This window comes from Micromys minutus, assembly GCF_963924665.1.
Source record: "Micromys minutus genome assembly, chromosome: 8".
NCBI lineage: Eukaryota > Metazoa > Chordata > Mammalia > Rodentia > Muridae > Micromys > Micromys minutus.
The window spans coordinates 10,358,720-10,383,062 of NC_137977.1; the positions used below are offsets into that span (position 1 = coordinate 10,358,720).

A 24,343-nucleotide genomic window follows, 5' to 3' on the forward strand; every position below is an offset into this window, starting at 1 on the left:
AAACGGTAAACAGTTAATATTATTTATAAAACACAAGCAAAGAAACTAAAAACTCAACCCATTTCTGTTATACTGTTGGAGTTGTTAGGAAGTCATTCACCTGTTCATATAGACCCTGATTAACCCAACTTATTGGCTTATGTAGTATTAACAGTATAATGTAAAAATAGTTTAAACAAGCTATTTGGCTGAAAAATAATTCAATATAATGATTATTGATGGTCTTAAAGTAAATACTAAATGAAATACTGGGCCTTAATTTTTTCAAGATTGAATTACATGTTTCAGTTTCAATCTGTTTTCCCTAAAGAGGTGAACCATTAGGCACTTAACAGGGAATCAGAAGCTTCTAGTGTTTGATACCACTTAAGTCTCTAGAAGTGTTACAGCTCCTGCAGAAATTCATGAGTTAATGGAGTCCACCATAACCCTGGACAAGCCTCATAGAGTGGTTTCCACTTAAAGGCTTTTAGGATTCCTAGGAGTAAGTGTGAGGCTCTGATCTGAATTCTCTCTCTCTCTCTCTCTCTCTCTCTCTCTCTCTCTCTCTCTCTCTGTGTGTGTGTGTGTGTGTGTTGTACAGGATGGATCTATGTTGGAAATATACTGTCCCATATGCTACCTCGTAGAGGATATCTCACTATATGTGACTTATGAAATACACCAAATTGGAGCAAGATGGCTGACTAATAATAAATGGAGAAAGAGGTTATGTTGGAATTTGCCTGGTTATAAAATCAATATCCACTCCATAATAAAATGTGAGTTGGGTTGATATGGTGCTGGTCATGCACAGGAAACAACATACTCTATGTAGTCACCAGCGAGTGGTCCTGGCCTATGCAGAAGACATTGGTTTGTCCCCATCCTTCCAGCCACTGGTGTTTATCAATTCTGTCCATCTTCAAAGATGAGCTTCAGGGAGTGGTTGTGATTTTAAAAAAAGTTCTTCTAGTGACTAAACACCTCACAGTTATTTATTTTCAATCAACTTCTACTGGATACCCCCATACCTTGAACTATATACACAGCACAAATTAGAGTAGATAGGTTATTAGAACAACCAAAAAAGAAGATTGGAGATAGGAGATAGAGGGTGTGTCTGGGAGGATTTAAGTGGAGGTGCTGTGGGTTAATCCGATCAAAATGCTCTGCTTGGAATTTTCAAAGAATTAATCAAAGTAATTATTAAAAGGAAATTAGAAAGTATACTTTTATAAATTAATAAGAAGATAAGGCATACCCCACTGTCAAGGGTTCATGGGGTTATGTGCAGTTTATTCAGTGCACTGTGTGGCCATGAGATCTTGGGATGTGCTTGTACTCTGAGTGAGGCTTCCCCAACTCTAATGTACAGCATTCTTGCCTGTGTGTCTGATCATGTCTTTATCATGTGATGGATGCACCTATTAGAGGATACTAATGTTGTGTTCTTTGAAGGGAACTTTTTATGTCTTGTGCTAATATTCTGTAAAACTTATTCACACCCAGGAACCTTGTACTCTTCTTTTTCCTCTTTCAGGGATGGAGGGTGGCTTCTTCTACCCTCTGTTATTTCATCTCCTTCCCATTCCTCTTTGCCTTCCTGAAGTAATTCTTGGCACTTTTACTTCCTTTGTAAAGTAGGAAGTGATATCGTAGAGAAGGGAACAGGGCTATCCAGTTTTTCTCAATTGCTTGGAAGAGCTGTGGGAGTATGCGGAGGGCCCCATACCCAGAAAGACAAACAGTGAATCCTCCACATTGAGTAAACTACACTAGCAAATCCACCCACATTTCTGTTAAAACTTCTTCTAGGACAGGATAGCTTCCTCTTCAGTCCTTTACCAGACTGAATGAGCTTGCCTTTATATGGTGCAAGTTCAGCTCAGTTTGCTTCCCTCTGACCATGCTGTCTTTCCTCCTTTCTCTCCATTCTGTCTTCCTTTTATCCTTCAAACATGCCTGACTGATGTTATTGTGCCTAGATCTACTACGAGATCTCATTGTTGTTCCCAGCATAATATGCTCTGTGGAATGAGTCCACCCTCTGCAGAGTTCTGTGACCTCAGCATGTCCTTTTAGTAACTGATGGTTACACACTGTTCTGCTTACCATCACCCCTGTCGTTGTTGTTGTTGTCTTTGTGTTTGTTTACTCTCTTCCATTTCTGTTGAATCAAGTCCCCCTTTTATTTGTGTCTTGTAGTTTCTTTACTCCCTGTTCTCTTGACATTCCTATACTTTACTCATTATCTTGTATAGCTTTCCCAAAGGCCCCCTTTCTCATGTTCAGTTTAGCTTTCCAAGATAATCCCTCATGGAGACCATTTTCCTTTCCTATAGACCTATCGGTTCTCTTTGCTAAGCATTGCTAATATTTCTTTATCCTTTCAATGGCTTATCAGTTGTTAGCAAGATGATTATCAAGGATGGGTGATGGGAAATTTGAGAACTACAAATAGCAAACTGGAGAGCCTCAAATGTGAAGAAGGACCACCTATTTGCCACACACTGATCAGCCTTTGCTGGTGGGATAATGGAAACCTGGTCATGGATAGAATAAATCACAGACCTATTTTGAAAAGATTAGGAAGACTGTTAGTGCAACCCTATTATTTTTAGTAACCATGATCCTTCTATTAAATAATGAATAATATGATATTATTTGAGAATAATAGTGAGAAATGAGAGAACTTTAGTATCATTAAGCTGTATGGGGCCATGGCTTATGCATGAAGCTCTTCTATAAAAGAACTTTCAATGACTGTTATCTTCTCTTGGAGAAAATGTCATTGTAAGGTTATGCATTTCCAAATATGCTTTCTGTGATTGCCTAGGAGTGAGCAACAGCATTCATTCTGCTGTATCAGTGTCTCCCCTCCATGGACCCAAAGCCCCAAATAGAAGAACTTGATTAGCACACTGGTGTCTGTGAAGTAATGAGGGGCCCCATGTGTTTTCAGCCTCCTTGCATAGGATGGGCTTCTCCACAAAGACAGAGTATAGCAGAGGAAGAGGGAAGGAAAATGAGACTGAGTTCCTAAGGCCAAAGGGGGCTTGATGGTGGGGGAAGAGGCTCACTTGACATTAATTGAAAAAATGGTAAAGAAAAAACTGAGCTGAATCAGGGTATCCCAAGGAAAGGAGGGGTGTGTTGGAACCTGTTTCTCTTAACATTCCATTTTGTCTTTTTCTATTAAACATTCTATGAAAAATTTGCAAGCTGAATCCCATATGGATTTTTTTCTGACTAGCATTTCGTTCTTTGTATTATATTTGAGCTGTGTGTTTCCCTGGCTCTAAGAATGGAGAAAACACTTTATCAGCCTGGATATGTCTTTTACCATAGCACAACTGATATTTGGAATCTGTATATTAATCTGAGAGTCTCACTGTCATTTTCCTTTTTTTTTTAGGCACTAGAAAAACACCCCAACTCTCCAATGACAGCAAAGCAGATTCTGGAGGTCATTCAGAAAGAAGGCTTAAAAGAGACAAGGTTAGTAGCCATTTTCAAGTTGTTTTCTGTTTGCTGACATTAGTAATTGCCACTAGTGGACCCAGAAGCATTTTTAGAGTTAACACTGTAGTTGATGGTGAACTGAATAACCACCCCTAAATTCTCTGGTGATTGCGAAACACTTGGGTAACCTAAGTTTTCCTCTGAGCTGCCTGTTAACATACTACATCCATCACCTTTGGTGGATTGATACAGCATGTTCCTTGGTAACAAAGAAGCCATTGTGGTTTAGCCCCACAGCAGAGCTACTCCTCTTTCCCTCAAGAGGAGATAATGCTTCTGAAATTAAGCAATAGAAGAGAAACACTTTTACAGGCTTAATAGATCCCAGAATATAAAGATGAGCAGACTCTGATAAAATTCAAAGGGCCAATAAAATGTGCCTGAAAATTTAGCCCTCTTATAGGGAAGGCTTCTACCCTGAGTGAGTTTTATCAGATAGTGAGCTTTTCTACTTATTTTTAATGGTGGCTTTATTAAGATAGGAGTCACATATAATAAAATCTGCCCTTTGGTATCATGTATCTAAAGTCATCCTCACTACTGTAAAACATTCCCATCATCCTAAAATAATGCTCATACAATCAGTCTCCACTTGCCTCCTCCTATTGCTTTAGCCACTAATCTTAAATGTCTCATTCGATTCGCTATTCTAGTGTTTTTCTATAGGCATAATTCATGTAAGTAAACATAGCCTTCTGGATATACCCAGTGTTATGAGTTCAATAATGAATGGTTATTGTAAAATAAACTGAGTTCATTCCTTTTTGTTGCCAAATAATTTTCTGTTGCATGAGTATTCAACGTTTTTGTTTGCAACTATGGCCTTTATGTATTATGTATTAATTTTACAGCTTTGCTTTGTCTAGCTGTTGGGGACCACACAAATGGCACCCTTCAAAAAGATCAAAGGATATTTGTCACATGGCATCATATCATGTTGATGTGTGTGTTTGTCATTAGCCATCTTATGTCAGATAGACATCTGTGTGAGGCTCCTATCTGAAAGCTACAGAAATATCAACATTATAGTCAGAATGTTATGCGTTGATGGAAATTAAACCTACTAAGATACATTTTAATGTTCTGATGGTAAGATAGACAGGCAGAGAGGACTGAGGATCCCCAAGTTCAGCTTTTTATCTACATCTATTTCACCTATGATGCCCATTAAATTGGGAATGTAAGCACTATTAGTGTGCAGATGAATGAGTGGCAACTTTTCCAAGTTAGACCTGTAGACGTCACAAGTCAGTGGGATGAAAGGTACAAGCACTCAAATTTTCATTTCAGTTTGATGGATGTTTTTCCTGGCCTTCATGAAGAAGTAGAACGAGATGATATAACTACACTGTGTTGCTAGTCTGTTTTCACAGTGGAGGTAACAGTGGGAGCCCATTTGCTCACAGTGCCCAGGAGGCCCCTCAGTAGGAAATCTGGGTTTGTGCTGAATTTCAGCATGAGAAATTAGGCAGTGCGATGAGGACAATTGACAGTTTTCCCTTTGCCAATCTGTCAATATTCCTAAAACTAATGTGCTATCAAGTAAACATGGAAAATGTTCATGCCACAGTCAAAGGGAAAGAGGCAGTCACCATCTAAATATGTCAAGCGCATGAGCCTTTTTCCAGGGAAATCTGATAACACAGTTATGAATTAAACTCCGAGAAGGAGCTGTTTGAAACTCATCCATTAAGAAATCTATGTCAGGGCTGGGGAGAAGGCTCGATGGCTAAAGTGCTTGTGGTACAAGCATAAGGACCTGAGTTTGTTTCCCAGAAAAACTATAGAAGCTTGGGTTTGATGGTGTGTGGGTGTCATCCCAGTGCTATGGGAAGTAAAACAGGATTCTCCCTGAAAATCACTGGCTGGACAGCCTAGCTTATTCTATGAACTGTAGGTTGAGAAAGAGACTCTGTTTCAAAATAGAATGTAGAACATAGCAGAGGAAACCAGAAACTGAGCTTTGGACTCCACATGCATCTGCATTCATATATGCAGTCAATCATGAGCACCTACATGTCACACAGTGCAGATGTCTGTGTCACCACTGTTATTTTGAGTTTGCTATTTACAGTTACTGCAGTGTGGTTCTCAACAGTATTTTAATTGCTATTATTGTCATAATACTACCATGTCATGTTCCATTTTCAAGTTGTGCTCAGAAGTATCCAACATTTATGCAGCTAGAAAAGCCAGTCAAAACAGTAAAGCAGAAACATCTTTAAAGAGTAATTAAGAACACTGAAATGAAACACACAACTACAGGTGTTCCTAAATTCATCTCCTCTTAGTGGATCATTAATGTGTCCTTCTGTGTGAAAATCACTGTGTTGCAAGGCCTAATAGACTGATGCTATTATTAAAAGGTCATCAGCAGGTAGCTCCCAGGTAGGCTAGGGAGGGAAAGGCAAGGAAGGAGGCCTCCATGGTTGATCATCTACGAAGCCAGCTCTGCTTTGAATGGCTTCAGACTTGCATTTCTTGTTAATGTTTATTTCTTATGTTCCTTTCCATCTCTGCTTTTCTATCAACTTTGATCTGTTGCTGACTGCCCACATGTTTCCGTCAGTCCTCCCTTGATTTCTAGTTTTAGTTTGTCTCTTAGAATAACCTCTAAAGCAAACATAGGTAGACACTGAATGAGTTCGGAACCCTCTGATCCTTTGTGTGTGTTCTTTTAGGGAGCAGGTGCTGACATTTATTTTATCTGCTTAATGAACCGTTTTGCTACTTTTGAAGTTCTTAGATGTGTCTAAATATTTAAAGTAGCTGAATAAATGAAGTGTAGCTGTATGTGTTTTCCTTGGGTAAAGTTTACAAATTGCATCATCAGAAGGTCAACCTTGGGTGATTAATTCTTGTTATTTATTAATGATGTATTTCCATGAGATACAAACAGGTTAGATATGCTTAACAGAGTTCAGGGAAGTGATACTGGGGTTTCTGATATGTCTGTAGTGCTCTAAGAATGTCAGATAATGTTAACCTTTTTTATACAATCCACCACTGTCGCAGCATTTCAAAGAAAGTGTCTGCATGGTCTCTCCCACATCCCAAGTACTTAATTAAGAACATGCATAGAAAGCACTAAGGGCTTTTCCTTTTCTCTAGGCCAGGCTCACCTCTGCAGTTGGTGCAGATGTACTGCCGTTTTGCATTGGGGTTTTCATTGAGTCTAGTGAGCTCCTTAAGGGCAAAGACAGTACCAACTCTCCTGGCACTCAGACGATACTCAATAAATAGTTGTTGAGTAAATAGTCTTCTTCCCCAAGATGTTCATTTCCTGGCTCCCAGTGATGACTTTGGCTTACAGTCAGCACTAGAAGCTTCTTGCAAAGCAACATGCTGCGGTTTAGTCCCGTTGAATATTGTTTTGAAATCAAAGAGAGACTGCCTGACTGCATAGCCCCATTCAATGTGTGCATACTGACAGTCTGCAGAAGATTACCTGTGAACAAGGAAAACATGGCCCATGGCTTATTCTTAGATATCGTAAGAACCATTGGTTTAAATGTGGAATATAAACAAAATTCTAAAGCCAGTTGCTCTGACATAGCTAATGTGAATATTAGAATAGATATAGCTATCAAATAGCATTACCTTGACACTTGTGACATTTTTATCTGACTTTTCTCTTCTCAAGCAACTTTGGATTACATATTTTATGCAGTCATAATTAAAGGAACACAGATGTTTTTGTGTCATCTCTATGTTATTCAGGAAATACATAGACTGTGGTTAGATTCTAACTGGAGAAGTCAGAATAAAATGCTCCACATGTGAGCTTTCTTTTTAATCTGCATATAATAAATTGACATACTCTTATTAAAAGTTGGTGATGTAACCAATCACAGTACAGTTTCTACAGACCAGGTTCTCTTTGGGGGAGGATGTTTCTGGTAACCTTTACTCTCCCTTCATATACTGGTAAGAAGAGAGTTTTTAGTATAGTTTTGTTTTATAAAACATCTGGTTCATCTGTGATTATCTTTAACTGATTCTGATGATGCTTAGACTTCAGGTCTTTCAGGCTTATTGGACAATACAATCGATCAGTCACAATTGTTTGGAAGGCTGTTCCAATGGTCCAATGGCTGGTCTTATAATCAGATAGTCATGCTGATTGGATAGAGGGGACAGTGGGCACATTCTACCACACTGCTTGTAGATGGCTGTTTGATACTCCGTGAGCTCCTCAGCTGGGCATTTCCAGTCATCAGGACAGGAGGCTGAGGGGCTTTCATCTGCAGTCAGAAATAACATTCGTATCCAATTCACATGTTTGGGAAGGTCACAGACTATCTCACTGCTGATTTTCTGGAATTGACTTGTTTATTAAGAAGCGCTTCCATAGCAGGAACACTGAGGTAATTTTGGTACCTCAGGATGTGTCTTGTCCTGTCTCAGGCAGTTTTTAAAATGATGCTCAATAAATCAATAAAGGTTCTGTTAGCATGGCATAGCCAGAAGCTGCAAGGATAATTAATTAATTAATTAATAAAAAGCACCCATTCACCATGTTCTGGGCATCACTGTTTTAAGATACCAGTAATTGATGTGACATAGGTCGTAATATAGTATTTATATTACTTAAGAGACTAGGTAAATAATTTCTAATAAGAACTATAGGATCATAAAGAATATACACAAGAATATAGGCATATATGTGTACTTACACACATATCCAGTCAGATACATACAGACTCACACCAACACATAATACATACACCTCTCTAAGCACACATACAGACACTCCAATAAAAAGAAAATATCAACACAGTGTCGTGAGGGCTAGTGACAGGGCAGAATTTATAACTATGTTTTACAGTTTACTATATAAAAATGTGTTAAAGATCATATCAAAATGTTACTAAATATCATTCTGTAATTACACATCCCAGTAAGGACACTTACACAATTTCCTGAACAATGTCTATTTGTTTTAGCATTACTCAGAAGGCAGACATATTCTAGAAATTGCAACGTGAAATATTCATTTGACAAACCAAGGTTTTGTAATTATTCTAACATGTATGAGGATCCTCTTATCGCCACTGATCATTCTCTGAATAAATTTGTTTTTACCTCCTACTTTAAATGCATTTTATGTTTTTCTGTCTGGGAGTCTTAGTAATGATATGTGGAAATTGGGATCTCCTTTTTGAACTGCGGTTTATTAAAGATTGCGCATTTTTAAAGGATAAACTGTCAGAAATTCAATTACCACATTTAGTGACAAACACTAAAGTCTTTTGACATTGCTCTTGGTGAGATTTACGTTGCTAATTAGCTCTATGGGAGGTTATTCTTCCTGGGTGCTGAAATGTTTTGTCTAGAGATAAGAAACACAAATAATTTCTATTGCAAAATCAATGCTTATCTCCAGTGTCCAAGTTCCCAGTCTTCCCTTCGAGCTGAAATGGTGGTACAGTTTGTTTATGCCGAACATTCTCAGAATTACAGTGTGAGTGCACAGTGTGAGCCCCACCATTTGTCAACATCTAATTCTCTCATTGTGGAAAAGCTGTGCACAGTCAGCTGCCGAGAGAGGGATGTGTGCGACAATAGTGTGATTAGACAGAAACACAGCCCAATTTGCATATGGTAATATGTGTGCACTGTGTATAGGCAAGCATTTGGAATAATCTAGCCCTTGGTTGGTGTGTAATTTCTCTTACTCATTACCCAAACCAGACATTTGCATGAGAGGATTCCTAGACCTTCTCCCACCCTCTGAGCCAGGCTGCCTCATGAGGCATGTCAGCCTTGCTTCCGGATGGCACCTTTCTTGGTCTGTAGCCCACCTTTTCCCATTATTCAAATACCTATTTTTGATATAGCTTATTGTGCCATTTTCTTGTCTAGACACTTTCAGAGAACATGTTTTCAAATCTAGTTTTCTTTCCAACAGCTACATTCTTCTGTATCAGCATGCCTCAGCTGATACTACAAATTTTTCCAGGACCAACCATTACGGTCAATTCTGAGTTAATGAATTAAGAAGAACTAAGCCATATTCTGTGAGAATTATATGAAATTTGGTACAGTACTTTATTTCTAATGGTATGTTATTGAAATAACTCCATGGCATTCTGAAATATAAATCTTATTCATGAAAGGAGAAAGCATATTTATATTTTACAAGTAAATAAAAATTTGAATTTTGAAAGTTTATATATGCATGTATGTGTTGATTTAAAAAATATATCAATTTAACTGTTTACTTTATATTTTATGTTTTATGTATGAAAATAATTTTCTATTATGTTATATAATGTGGATTATGTATGCAGCTTAGACCATGATATCACGAATTATTTTAATATTACTATAGTCTGTCAAAGTAAATTTAAAATTTTGCATAGTGATAAAATAATTGAAAAGATTTTTTAAATTTTAACTACATTTGTTTAATATATTTATTGAGCGTGTGTGTGTGTGTGTGTGTGCGTTTGTGCATGCACACATGCACACACACACACATGTGCATGCCACAGTGTGCATGTGGAGTAGAGAGCAACTTGCTGGAATTAATTCTCACTTCCCTCCAGGAGGGGCCCAGGGACCAAAAGTAAGATTGGCAGCAATTGCTTTTACCCACTGAGCCATCTCACTTGCTCTCAAAATGATTCCCAAGAGAGACATGTTGCATATTATTGGTAAAACAGTTTGCAAGTTAACACACAATTATGTGGAATGTTTCTCTGTATGCTTAGAGTTTCTCTGGATAATTCCTGTCAAGCTGGACTAGGGGACTTGTGAAGCCTTCACAGCAGGCATCTGATTTGCTACTAGAGTTAATTATTTACCTTTATTATGTAATAATTTCCTCCAGTGTTTCTGTACATTTAGAAGATGGGGTTAGAGAGCAGGAGAATCTTGGTCTACATAATGGGGGCCTTCCATACATACATACATATATACATACATACATACATACATGCATACAAAAATACATATACACATACATATGTTATAGGATAGAGCCCATAAGGTATTCATAAAGTTTAGTGTGTTTATGTTTGCATGTGTATGATATGTGTTCATCTGTGTATATTTATGTGAGTGTGTATATATGATAACTATATTTATATGTATTACATGGGTTTATGCATATATGTGCGTTTCATGTATATGAATAAGTATATGAGATACATGTATGCATATGTGTGCATACATGTATATCTTCATATGTGTGTATATGTATTCAGTGTTCATGTGTGCCTTGTGTGTATGTGCATATTCTGTGTATATATCTGTAGTGTGTGTGTGTGTGTGTGTGTGTGTGTGTGTGTGTGTGTGTGGTGTATGTGTCATACTGGCACACTTTCATGTTCTTCTATTATCTTTCACATTGGTTCTATGTAGTTGGACTTCTGTACCTGTCAGAGGCTGAGCTGCACACTGATGCAGTAAGTTGTGGGCCTGTGTTCTCAAAGCCTCAGCTAGAGATCTCTGGTCTGCCTAGGTGCAAGTATTATGGTGAAGGGGGTGAAGGAGGAAGGACCTGAAAAGGGATGGGTGACAGGTTCTGCCAGGTGAGCCAATAGGAGGCTGACTAGCCAGTGATGGGGGCAGGGGAGTTTCTGGTGATGATGATTTCAGGAAAGCAGATCTCTTCCCAAGTGGCAGTATTACAGCTCCTATGACAGAAGCTCTCAGATGATGGAATGATTCTTGCACCTTTAATATTCTTGGATAGGCTCCTATATACAGTTTTGGGATGGTTCTGAGTCTAGCAGCAGATACTTCCTATTGGCTTGGCCTGCGGGCTTGAGAGTACCTTATCTACATATTTAGGGGTGTGAACTCTGTGACCCAAAACTCTCTGTGGGGGGTCTGTAGCTGTGTGAGAGGGGCCTGATATCCCGGAATCCAGGTATCCCTTCACCACCCATTGCCCCCCCCCAGTAAGTTTCCAGGGTAACTTTTCTTATACCAAGATTAAGATATATCCAGAGACTTCTATGTCTTCTATTTCCCAGCTTCTTTGTTGATCTTCACCTAACCTTTCCTCATGAAAGACACATACCCTTCAGTTACTTTTTACAAAGATGACTACCGACTATATCAAGCCAGAATTCTACCTTCATTTGCCCTTAGCACTTACATAGAGGTGTAGTCACATGGAGGTCTCAGGGTTCATCCTATGAATTTCTGGGAGGCAGAAACATTCAATCTGTAACAGCAATACAGGCTTTGGAATATTTCCAGACTCTAGGAGACACAGTAGGCCTGTTTTTGAGGGCTTGAGTATCTATCTAGCTTGCTTTGGAAGGAATCCATAGCCTCATATTCAAGAAGAATTCTGCATCTTCATCACATGCACTGTGAATGTGTGCATCCCTGTGCCATCCCTAACACACCAACCAATGGAATGCTCCACTTAAGAAGCTTTTTGTTCAGGTATAATCTGTATATTTAAATAATATGAATTGATTTGGATTTTATTTGTAGCCTTTGGTAAAATGTAGCTGTGGTGACTGGCCACAGCCCCGAAGGCATCACTATCCACTAAGCTATGCAATTACGGTAACAAAATGGCCATTGCTTAATACATCGTTTTATTCTGTCAAGCTTTCCTTCTCCATTCTTCCAAGTAATTGAACAAAAAAAGGTAATTTAAGTGATTTCAGCTTTACCAAGATCTAGGTATAATTTACTCCAGAAATACTGAATACCCTATAAATATTTCAGTGCAGAAATAGAACCAGAAATGGCTGTAAAATTACTCTGTGCGTGAGTCTTTCCAAGTATCCTGTTTAGGTAAAAATCTGTGGGAAGGAGATGACATTTACCTGGGTTATTTTATTTAATTCTTTTTTAAGGGCGGTTTTGTCTTCATCTCTCATTCCATCGTTCTGCATTCTTAACTGTCACATGTCAAAAGGAGTTTCAGCTTTGCTTCAGTGTTTTGAACTTGATGGTACAATTCAAATGCAAAACACTTGGTATGCTGACATACAGACTTCTTTTTAGCATTGATTTGTTTTTACAGGCAATAAAAAGGAAGAGAATTTTGTGGAGCAACGATTTCTAAAAGCTACAGTAAATGAATCCTAATAAGTCTTAGACTTTGAGTTAACAAAAGACTATCATATACTGTCTCCTACATAATTAAGCAAAATCAAACTGATACTTGTCATCTTGAGTTCTGTCCCAAGTTTAGAACATTAACACATACATACATGTCTGTATACGTGTTTGTGTGTGTGTGTGTGTGTGTGTGTGTGTGTGTGTGCCTGTATTACATGCAATAAAGTCTAAAGTTTCATATGTACTTTCAGAGCTTTTCAAGTTGCCACTAATCCCCCCCACACCCACCCCAGCATGGATTGCTTCTTAGTCTACATTATGTGTGGCTTTAGTGCTTAGAAGTAACACAGGAAGGATATCATGAGAGAGGAACATCATAGGGCATCAGTGAAAAGAATTTCACTGAAACACAGATCATCACAGAAGATGATTCAAGTGACAATAGTGTTTACTTTAAATGTCTGCAGAATTTGAGGACATTATAAAACAAAGATTTTTTTCTGTTCGGACTTTTTAGGCAGTTACTGTGCTCCTGAGACTTTAATGGATGTTGTGGTAAACAAAGGAGGAAAGTATGGTCTGTTCTTTGAGAGTCATCAGTGTGAGTTTTCTTTGTAAAGAAGCCTCTTCTTTGAAAGCAAATCTAAAACAAAGTGCATGCTGCCTTTTTGTTTTTTATGTTTGAGAAATTTTGATCTCAAAGTCGTAATGAATGTATTATATCCAAACATACGAGTAAATATTATCTAACTACTGCATTTATCAGCCCACTAAGAGAAGGGACTCTCTGTGTTTGTATCCACTGTTTGTTTTGGCATAGGACTGAGATAGCTCTGTTTTATGTAGTTATTGCAAGAAAATTAATGTTAGTCTTTCAATAATGAAATGAACATTAACATTTATTGGGTTTTCCTGTTATGCCTAATGCTCAGAACATTTTACACAAGTTACTAATCATTTCTTAATGTAAGCTGTGATTGGGTAGATAGAGTACCACTTCCAATTTTGGCAATAAAGAACTGGAAGCAGATGAAAAAAGTTGATAATACTCATTCAGTAGCAAGTCATAAACATGGGTTTCGAAGTCCTAGACATTGATTCGCAGACACATTCTTCTAACCCTTTTGGACACTTGGAACCTGACTCCAAAATGTACTTGGGTTTTTGAAAAACCATCCAGGCTACAGAAATGATTTGGTGGTTAGTGCTGGGCATACAATAGTAAATACTAAAAGTCAGGTCTTCAGAAAGACATAAGCCATTCAGGGACAGTAGCCTACCCAGAGCTTAGGAGATGGAGGCGGGATCCCATGTCCTAGATGGCTAGGTAGACTCCACAAATACTAGACAAATACGTGAGTTCAAGGTTTATTAAGACCCTGCTTCAGGGAATAAAGTAGAGAATAATTGAGAGAAACACAGACAGTCAACCTCTGAGAACACCGTGAACACTTTTGCAAGTACACCCACATGCATATGCAATATGTCAATGAGTTGATTACTTTGTGCACACAGACATAATTCTATTACAAACACACACACACACACACACACATATTCTTTGAAAGCAGTTTAATATCTTGTGTTATTAGATTATATATACTAATGATATTTATCACAAGTTTTAAGTCTGGCTTGAAATAAGCATGTTCAGATAACTACATAAGTTAATGACTTCATTTTTAATATGGTAGATGGATAGGGGATGGACAGTTCATAGTTCATGTAGATTTGCTGAATGTTCAAGCCATGGGCATGTGATAAACGCCATTCTTGATGAAGTCACAGGTGGTGACTTCCATGGGAGATCTGGGCTACAGAATCTTCAGATGCAACTCCTTATTGTTTTAGACAAACAATTGTATAAAGGTGTTTTGGGAAGTGAGAGATCTAGAACTCTGTAAAATAATCCCTTTTTACCTTATCTTAGAATTGTTTCTAGGGATTGGGTTAGTTATGGGCAGAGCCTGTTTGCTAGCAAAATGTATATATAATGAAAAAACTGATTTTAGGTGATTGTAGTCTGTATTCTTGTCAGGAAAAAGGATGGTGCTTATCTGAACCACATGTAAGTGGAAGTATGGAGGGATGGAGGGATGGAAGGATGGGTTACCCTGTTTCCTTTTAAGGGCTATGGATAGGAAAAGAAAGGAAGTTACAAGTGAATACATGGGTAAAATCTTAGATGTGACATCACTGCCTTATTTAAGACAATTTCTTATTCACAGAACCATCAGTTGATGTTCTAGTTTTATAATCTGAACTAGGACCATATGACAATGCCCCTGTTGCCACCCATTTACTTTCCATGGTTATCTAGGGTTCAGGCTTGTGTTGTTCATTACCATTGCTATGTTTACTATAGCCATTTGTGTAATGAATTTTGTTTAGTTTGCTATCCAATGTGTGTTCATTGAAAGTGACTTGATATCTCCTAGAAATAGTAACAGTCACTAAGAGTCCCTGAAACAGCTTGTCGGTAATGAGTAGTCAAGAGAGTGTCTCAAGTCTGAGGTCGTCCTCTATGGGAGCTGGCACTAAAGCTTTCCCAACGTTCTAAGAAGGGAAATGATGAGTCAGGAACACAGAATTCTGTTGGGAGTTACTAAATATATTATTACTGTTCACTTTTGATTTTGATCTTTGGCTTTTGCTTGTGTTTGTTCGTTTGAGATTTTTAAAGTTGTATTCTGTTTCTTTTGATGAGTCCACACTGGCTTATGTTTAATCTATTGCCAAGGCATACCTTGCATTCTTGTTACTTCTTCAACTCTATTCCAAAGGCTGAGGTTAGCAGGCGTGTGCCACCATTTCCAACGGATTGCTCCCAATTGAAGCCCAACCATGGTATTGGATGTGCTAGCTTGATTACTGAGATTAATATTAATTTATTATCTTCCCGAATACCATATTGTAAAAAGACAGTTATAATTTTCCATTTTCTATATCTCATAAATTACTTTGTATAATAGGGTAGTTGTCCAACACTTTTCAATATTGTGTGAAACAGGAGAGATTTTGAAAACTAAAAAATTGCAGAGGTATTTCTAAACAACCTGAAATAATTGCCTAAAATTTAAAACCCATGCTTCTCTGTCCCCTTACTCAAGTAATGTCTAGCCTTTTTTAGAATCGGATCCCTTGCTTGCTGATAACATTGGGGCAGCTGGTTCTGGATAATGGAGAGAGTTGTGTCTCTATATAAGAGATGGTATTAGGTCTGCTTTCTGCAGAAGACCATTTACTGATGTCAGCACTTTCCCAATGTGAAAACAGCCGGGGAAATTAATCTGAGCACAGCCTCCCCTTCAGTCAAATCCTTCAAAGTTCCTTTGCTTCAGAATAAGCTAAGCTGTGAGTGGATTCTCATGTGGAATTATGTTGTTTGTTTCTTGTCTTGACATATCATATAGCCTTTCCTCTTGTGTAACAGACAAGTAAGCTTGGCCTTGTAAAAAGTATATGCTCTGTCTCAACTAACAAAACTGGTGAATGTTTAGCTTTTCTTTCCACTTCAAATAGACTGATCATTTCAGGCTATGAGGCCATTCTACAAAAGCTCAATAGTAGAGACAGGGAATAACTGTGCAATGAAGAAAAGACAACGTCTTGTTTAAGTTCTGGTTGGACAGATATGTCTTCCTCATGTTTTGTTTCCATGGATAGGTTTTCACTGACAAGCCACACTGACCTGTAGCTCATTCGATTTACCGCTAGTAGCGCATACTTGTGATCTAGTTGGCAGGACATATGATAAAAGAGATGTAACATTGAAAATTTATATATGTAACTAAAATTCCTGGGTTTGGTTTTGTGGGATCTTCATTGACTTGATCTTACCCAAGGGAGGTCCAGATGCAGATGGTCCTATGCTTCCTCCATAGGCTGATTGATGAACTCAGCCAGGGTCAGTGAGTCACCAAATGAAAAGAACATTTTTTTTTTAGACCATCCTTAGTCCATTATTTTTTTAAGAACATAAAATAAGCCAAATGAGGGTAAGATACCCCCAGCAAGGGACAGAACATTGACCTAGGGTGCAGTGGAATCTGCGGCACACTTATTTTTCTTTTTCTCAGGTTTTCCAAACAAACCTGTTGTGAGTTTTATGTATTCATGTTTTAAAATATTGTGATATTTTAGTTTACTTATGTTTCCTCCTTATTGGTATATAAACAAATTGAAGATCAATTAATTACATGTTAGGTCAGTTACATATATTAGATATAATTATATTAAATATTACATATTTGTAATATAACATGAAGAACCTAAAAGATGAATGGAAATTTGTCACCTAATGACAACTGAAGCAAAATCATTTATCAGGTTTTCTTTTTAGTCATAATCAGTTGAGCCTTCTTATGACTGGATTTTTAGTTATCAGTGTGGCATAGGATAGGTGTCTGTGTGTGTGTTTGCGCACACACATGTGTAATTTAATTAAATAAGGTTAAATTCAGTTTCATTTGAGGCTATCAAATCTCTCACTTATAAGTAATTTATCATATACTGTTTAGTTCTTCAGTTATAAAATAGTTATATATATTCCATATATATTAAAGTTTGAAAATAAAATTTGAAGCATATTCTAAAACTACATTGCTGAATACGTGAAGACATCTGTATTTAGTTATTACTTTCAGATAGTTTTTCATAGGTTTTGAAAATTGAGACCAAACAAGTGACTTCTGACTGCTTTAAGCTACAACTAAGCAAATGCATAGGCTTCTTATGCAATTCTGGGCTAGAACAAGTGGCTTAGTCACAGTTAAACTCACTTCTGCAGAGGGAATCCACGAAACACTGAGATGGGCATCTCTGTTCTTTCCGACTACTATGCAGTCGGGTCCTTGCCTTGTCGTTCTCTTCTGTCCTTTAATGACAACAGTCTGAGAGCATGGATCTACAGCTCAACATAGGAAAATCCTGCAAAGCATGTTCTGGAAGCATGTATCCATTGTCCCTATGCCCCATGAGCCTAATGCACCTTTTTATTGACCTAGAAGGGAAGCTTGGGAGGGAATATATTTTGGTGTACTCAGGAGGGAGCTAGGTGTGTTTCAAGATGAAAAGGATAGAGAGGAGAGGAGTCTTAAGGAAGGACCCTGTTGTGCAAAAACAAACAGCAGTTCCCACATCCTAATTTTTATTCAAATCTAGATTTGGGTTTGATTTATATTGGACGTATATCAACGTTGTTACATTTAACAGTCACCAGCACACATTATGTGTGTTTCCACCTCCTTTAGGTCTATCTGACTTTACTTGGCTTGTGAGAGTCCTTTCTGTCTCCATCTTCAAGGCCCAGTTCAAATGTGATGTTTTCTGCCACTAGCCTCCATTTATCATCTTATCCTCACTGTTTGATGCTAATGTGATGTGTGTGTTCCTTTACTGTGGTGTCTAATAAGCTCTCAAATTTTCCATGTTGTGATAGAATTGCCCTTTCACTCATGGAGGAATTTATGTCTCATTGATTTTCTTTCTCCTCTCGTTCCCTTCATATAATAGGCTGATGAAATTTTCTGATTGACTGAATGGAAATGCGAATTATAGCTCTATTTCTGCTTCAAACATAATGTGTTATCCTAGATAAGTCACTCAGTATTTTTCTCTTGTCTTTTCAGTAAAATAGGTTAAATTCAACTTTATTTGCATCATAAGGCTGTTACAAAGATAAAGCAATTTGGAAAACCTTGGAAAATGTGCTGCCAAGTTCAAGATGTTTAGTAGAGAAAATTTCACTGTTGGCTGCTTTGTTCCTAACTTGGAAACAGTTAGTCATGATGGAATATGGTCCAACTTGTAATCTGAAATAATATGCAGTAGTAGTTTGGCAACAAATGCCTCAAATTTCAAAAAGAAAAAAAATCTATAATAGTTTATACATCTATTTTATGTAAAATATTGTTAGAATTTTAAAGGGGGATGCTATTTAGTTTATATTCTTAATTAAGATTCCACAACAACATTTGAAGTAATTGTTTCTTCACAAAACAGAAGCCAAGTGATTTAAATTCTAGGAGAAGGGGCTTTCCCGATGAGCAGCTTAATACCACGTACATTTTTCACTGAAAGAAAATTTTTAGAATCATCCAAGTTTTGTTAAAGATTTGTTCATAAAGCCCTAAGCACAGAAAAAAGAACTTTAGGAAGATAGCTTTCAAGAGAAGAAGAACACCATCTTAGGAAGCCTACTTCGATATATGTTAGGAGCCTTTGCTTGGTACAGCTATCCAGTGATTTCTGTCCTGTCATTGTGTCTCACATGCTAATAGTCACTGAATGGTCACAGTGTGTTAAGAGTTTTCCTTCATACTGAAGTAGATTTATTACCCAGTACACTGCACATAGTATAGAATATGTTTTAGTTATGAGTAGTGCCTTTCAAAGTTCTTGTTAGTTGCATAGATCCAATGCTTTTTCTGGTTGTTGTGGCAATTATCATTATTTTCCTGTTTGCCATTTAAGATCCAGGTTGTCACCACCCCCTGGGATATCTTTTTCATAGGGCATTGGCAGAAATTAATTTCCTTCTTTTCTGTCCAATGAGAAGTCTTCAAAGTGTTGTTATTTTATTTGCATGTCTTTCTAAACCCAGTTGAGTTATGAATTTCTAGAGAGCTGTTGACATACCCTTTTCCATTTGCAGTTCTTGCTATTCCCCATGGGCACTTTAGAGCAGACACTTCTCTGATGAAATATCTATTACTTGTAGACACCTAAAGCAAGTGTCTGCCTATGGGATGGTCAGAACCTTGGGTCCTGCAGCCAGGGATCAGTGATAAGTCAGACAAAGGATGTACAATGTGAGTGACATATTGCTAAGTACCTAATTTATTATAAACTTGAACTATGCCACTAATAGATTATCTCTTTATTTTTATGTCCCTATGAATTTAAACAATATTTTCTCATTTTTGTTTCTGTCTAGAGGAGTCAGTAATTCTTCACATGACTCTATGTGAAAGACATACCACTTTCTACAAGATGTGATGAAGTTTCTGAAGAACATGTAGACAAACATAATGAGTATTATGCTGGAGACATATCTCAGATACAGATCTGTCTAAAAGATCTCTGGATATTTAACATATACAGAATAACTGAGCTGTGACTAAATGCATATATGATGTAGGCAGCAGAAACAATGTAGCAGATGGTCATTTTAAAGCTCTTTCATTTTAATGTAAACTGAGTATTACTTACAAGAATGAGATGAGCCTGGCCAGAAGAGGAAGTAAAGTGGAGACAGGGAGACAGGATTCTATTAACTTTAAATGGGATTGCTTATAACAGATAGTTTGTAATATACAGTTAGCTTCATGTTAAAAAATGTAGGATTAGTGCATAGACACTGGAGCTGAGGTGATCCAAATCATTTAAGTTTACTCTGAACATATCCTAGGAATACAGAACTTGGCAAATTTTTGTGGTGTGATAGAAACTTTTAAGTAGTTGCTAACATTGCATGATTTTCAGCCAAAGGACATGCAGGAAAGGAGACAGTCTTTGCTCTTTCAACCAAGGACCCAAGAAAATATGATGAGTTAATTCTCTGCCTAATCCTTGAGAACCCATTCAATGTCTTTCATATTGTATCAGAGAAATTTATTCAGTAAGGAGAAAATATGATTTAGTTTTAGTTCTTTTAACTTTTTAAGATGTAGTAGCATTTGGGGTACCCTTATAAATAGCTTTATGCCTCTGAAGCTGTTGCCCAGTCTAAGATCCTGAGCCCTGTACACATGATAAATAAAGCTCTTCAGAGCAGATAGTCTCTGTGTGCCGTTAAAAGAGAGTTTGCTAGGATTATGAAAGAGTTGCTTACAAGGTGAGATCTAGGACAAGTCAAGAGATGCTTAGTAATTAATTAGAATTAATCTGCCATAGGCATATGAAAACATATAAGCATAGTTTGATCCTGTGTAACGAGTTTAGAAGATCAGGCTTGGAAACCTACATTGTGTTTTCTCTCTTCCCTTCAGGAAAAAGTATGTTCCATTTGGGATTTCCTCAAGAATCTTACCAGGCAGCACCAGGTCTTCCTGGGCTTATTGTTTCCCTTCTACTGGAAAGGACCTTTCCTTGAATGTTCATATTTCCACCCTGAAAAGGCAATACATAGAGATGGGTTTAGTGGCTATAAATAAATATGACAAAGGAGAAGAGTGGTTTGTGGGAGTTTTACTATATATACACATATATAATATTTTCCAGTCTGGTTTCAGACCCCGGCATGGCTTGGAGACAGCGTTGGTGTGTATGAAGGCTCTTCCTGGAATGAAGGATTTGGGACACCTTTCCATGATGATTGTATTAGAGCCTCAGCTGCTTTCGTGGTGGTCATGAGGTGATGCTGAACCGAATGCTTGAACTAGCAGGAGTGGCTGGGATTGCATTGGAGTGGTTCCGTTCATTCCTTCCGGGTAGGTACCAGGTAGCATTGTGGGTGAAATGGACATTGAGAGACTTCCTGTATGGAACCCCACAGCAGTCACTCACTTCCCCTGTTTATATGTAGTGGACATGAGTGAGTCACAAGATGCCCAAGGGCCAGGCTGTGCGAGCTGAGTGATTGGGTCAACAGTTGATGAGAGAGATTCCTCAACAGGAGTCACTGGTATCTGTCATTTCTGCTTCTCCAGTTTGACAATGCGGACGAGCATGGAAACTCAGAAAGTGGGATGTGTTGGGAAGTGAAAATATGAAAGGCTATAGAGTGCTTTTTAATATCTCTGCTTGAATTACATCTTTGTCAACGGTGGCAATATTTCATACACAAATTTATCTGATCATGAAAATCCTACTGTAATATTAGGTAGAAATGCCCCCCCCCCCAGAATATCTCCAAGTCTTCTTCCCTGTGGATAGCGACTACATTTCCATGGTCATCTTTGTATAAGTTCTAGTCTGCTCGTTCCCCGATTGTTTAGGACTCTCTTTGAAAGATAGTAGCCTTATTACACTAATAATTACCTTTATTAGTACTTAGTAATTAGGCTAAGGGTGCATGTATTGTTTTTCTCTTCACCAAAAGCATATCACTATTCTGGCTGCTATCCTAAGAACTTTATTGGGTTGTATCTTTATGGTATTTTGTAGCATATATCCTGACTCTAATATTTCTTATGCTGTTCAAGCACTATAAGTTCATACAAAGAATATGCTACAATTTCTTCCACATCAGATATGTTTCTTAGAAACCCTGTGCTTCTCCTTGGTTGTTACCTAGGACACATATTATTTTAGTTATTTTAAGTTAGAGTATGGCATGTGTGTTGAATGCTGAACGTCCAGGAAGTTCAGGTAGAGACTTGAAGAGAAACACAGATGTGTGTGTCTGTAAATATCATTAGAGCTTCTTCTTGAATGTCATCCAGGCAAAAGGGCAGGCAACTCACATTTGCACAGTGAGTGATCAGTGTGAGGAAGAGGGGCAAGCACTTCCTCTTTATTCATTCATTAAATTCTCACAGAAGCATGGAGGAGAAGGGTGCTGACTCTTCATTTTATAGATGAGGAAGTTAAAACTAAGTGATACCAGGTATGTTGCTAAACTTCTAAGAATTTCACTAGGAAGGGATGTTATGTGAGCCTTGGCTTGTTTTTCCATCACAATATGCTACAATCTAATGTTAGATTTCAAGTCCAGATCCCCAGAGAGGGTTATAAAGAAGAAAAAACATGCCTATTAGGAGGCAAGAGCAAACCAAGGAGGAAATGGGAGAACCAGGAATGTACTAACTTGCTGTTTATTTTGAAAACTTCCAGAGCTTGCTTAAAACTTGCTTAAAACTTCCCTTTGACAAGCCCTGACAAAAGGAACCATTTTAGGGTCAGCAAATGTTTCCACTTTGAGAGAAACAGGTTTAGAATTTGGATTTTTATGGCTTTGCTCTGACTCTTGTTCACTGTGTGTGCATGTATTGAAAATGAAGAAATTATATCTTACGTTGTACCTTAGAAAACCAATAATCAATGTGTAAAATCATTATTCAAGAAGGTGCAGCGCTTACACCAGGTGATTACAGTTTATACCAGAAGGTTTTCAAAATCTATATCTGTGTATTTTTTCCATGTAGAAATATGTGGAAAAAGTGTAGAGAATCTGAGTATTCTGCTTGCAGATGTTACGGTGGTTCTTTTCATTTCCATGAAGTTCGGAGCCCTTTCGGTGGTTCCTGTTTTGATGTAGCTGGGTAGCTCTCATCATCAAAATAGATTCATCAACCCCGTCACCTGATAAAACCAGATGTGATACATGTTTGTACTTATAAGCTGTCATTTGGCAATAGGAAGCTACACGGAGGGTATTTAAGTTGCTGTAGTGAGCCGCTCACAATGTTGTTCATACCACTGGCACCTGAGGATATACTCCAGTCACCAAAAAGCTCTTTAAACTGAGATCTGCTCAGCATCCACAGTATCTTGGCAACCTATGAAGTGGTGCTAGGGATGGACACAGCCGTTTGAGATATCCTGACTTAGCTGTAGTGAAATATTGATTCTGTGGAAGTGGGTGGCAGACGCATGAAGGAACTATTTCCTGAAAGCTTAAGTAATTGGCAATGTGAAGCCTCTGGAAAATTAATTCATGTTCAGTGACTACAGTGGATCTTTCTGTACTTAATGTCTGACAAATACCCAGAAGCCATGACATTCCAAGTCCTAGTGTTTAGGAGGATTACAGGATCCAGTCACATAAAAACATTTTTCTCCATTTTCATAAGGAGGTAATATTCTAGAACATTTGCATAAGGAGGTAGTATTCTAGAACTTTTGCATAAGGAGGTAGTATTCTAGAACGTTTGCATAAGGAGCACTATTCTAGAACATTTGCATGAAGAGGTAACATTCTAGAACTTTTGCATAAGGAGGTAGTATTCTAGAACATCTGCATAAGGAGGTGGTATTCTAGAGCATTTGTATAAGGAGCAGTATTCTAGAACATTTGCATGAAGAGGTAATATTCTAGAACTTTTGCATAAGGAGGTAGTATTCTAGAACATCTGCATAAGGAGGTGGTATTCTAGAACATTTGCATAAGGAGGTAGTATTCTAGATCATTTGCAGCTCTTACATCAGTTGCCATTGGTCACTGAAGTGGAAGCAGAGGTTTGCAGTGGTTTTTCTTGCACTTTTTCCTCAGCTTGCCATTCATTTGCTTTCTACCCATTCTCTTCCTCATCCTGGCTGGAGTGAGTTGTCTCTTGGGAAATTCTTTGTGAACTTGGTTGAAATGGTATTGCTGTCAAATTCAGTGTTCAAAAGTTTGTTTTATCCAAAACTGCACTTCTCTTCAAGAAGTTATCAAAATACATATTCTACTAAGGAAGATATTATTGTAAAGCAAAAGTTTTTTTATTCTCCCTTCTTACTCTTTCTCTCTCCCACACAATTACACACTCAGTTATACAGCCCCAAATACATGCACACCTGCACATGTATACAGGCACACATAATTACACATACACCACTACACATATACACATTCACAGACACACATGCCACAATTACTATATTTTCTCTTTAACTATTTGTATTTGCTCTGATCTTCTCTGTACTTCTCTTTGTCTTACTGAGCACCCATTCTCTACTTCAGATGTAAGACCATTGCTGTTGTTATGTGCTATGCCTAAGCATTTCCAAAATCTTTGAAGGCAACTTCTGTCTCTTCTGTATCCCTTTTCCATGATGATGTACTTAAAGCAAAAACCATGTGAACTATAGCTTATTGAGATGTGAACTTAGTTGCTGTGTTTATGTGTTACAAACTAAGCTTGGAGAAGGGAAAGAA

The 24,343-nt window shown here is 37.8% G+C and overlaps 1 protein-coding gene across 1 annotated transcript in view; it reads left to right on the forward strand.

The window, feature by feature from the left end:
- ASXL3 (ASXL transcriptional regulator 3) overlaps window positions 1-24,343 on the forward strand; it is a gene marked incomplete at both ends in the record, with an annotated part of 168,221 nt that overhangs the window by 24,950 nt on the left and 118,928 nt on the right. The window contains one exon of the mRNA XM_080920038.1: window positions 3,398-3,480. Within this exon, the coding sequence (XP_080776164.1) occupies window positions 3,398-3,480 (83 nt within the window). The remainder of the gene's footprint in view (window positions 1-3,397; window positions 3,481-24,343) is intronic.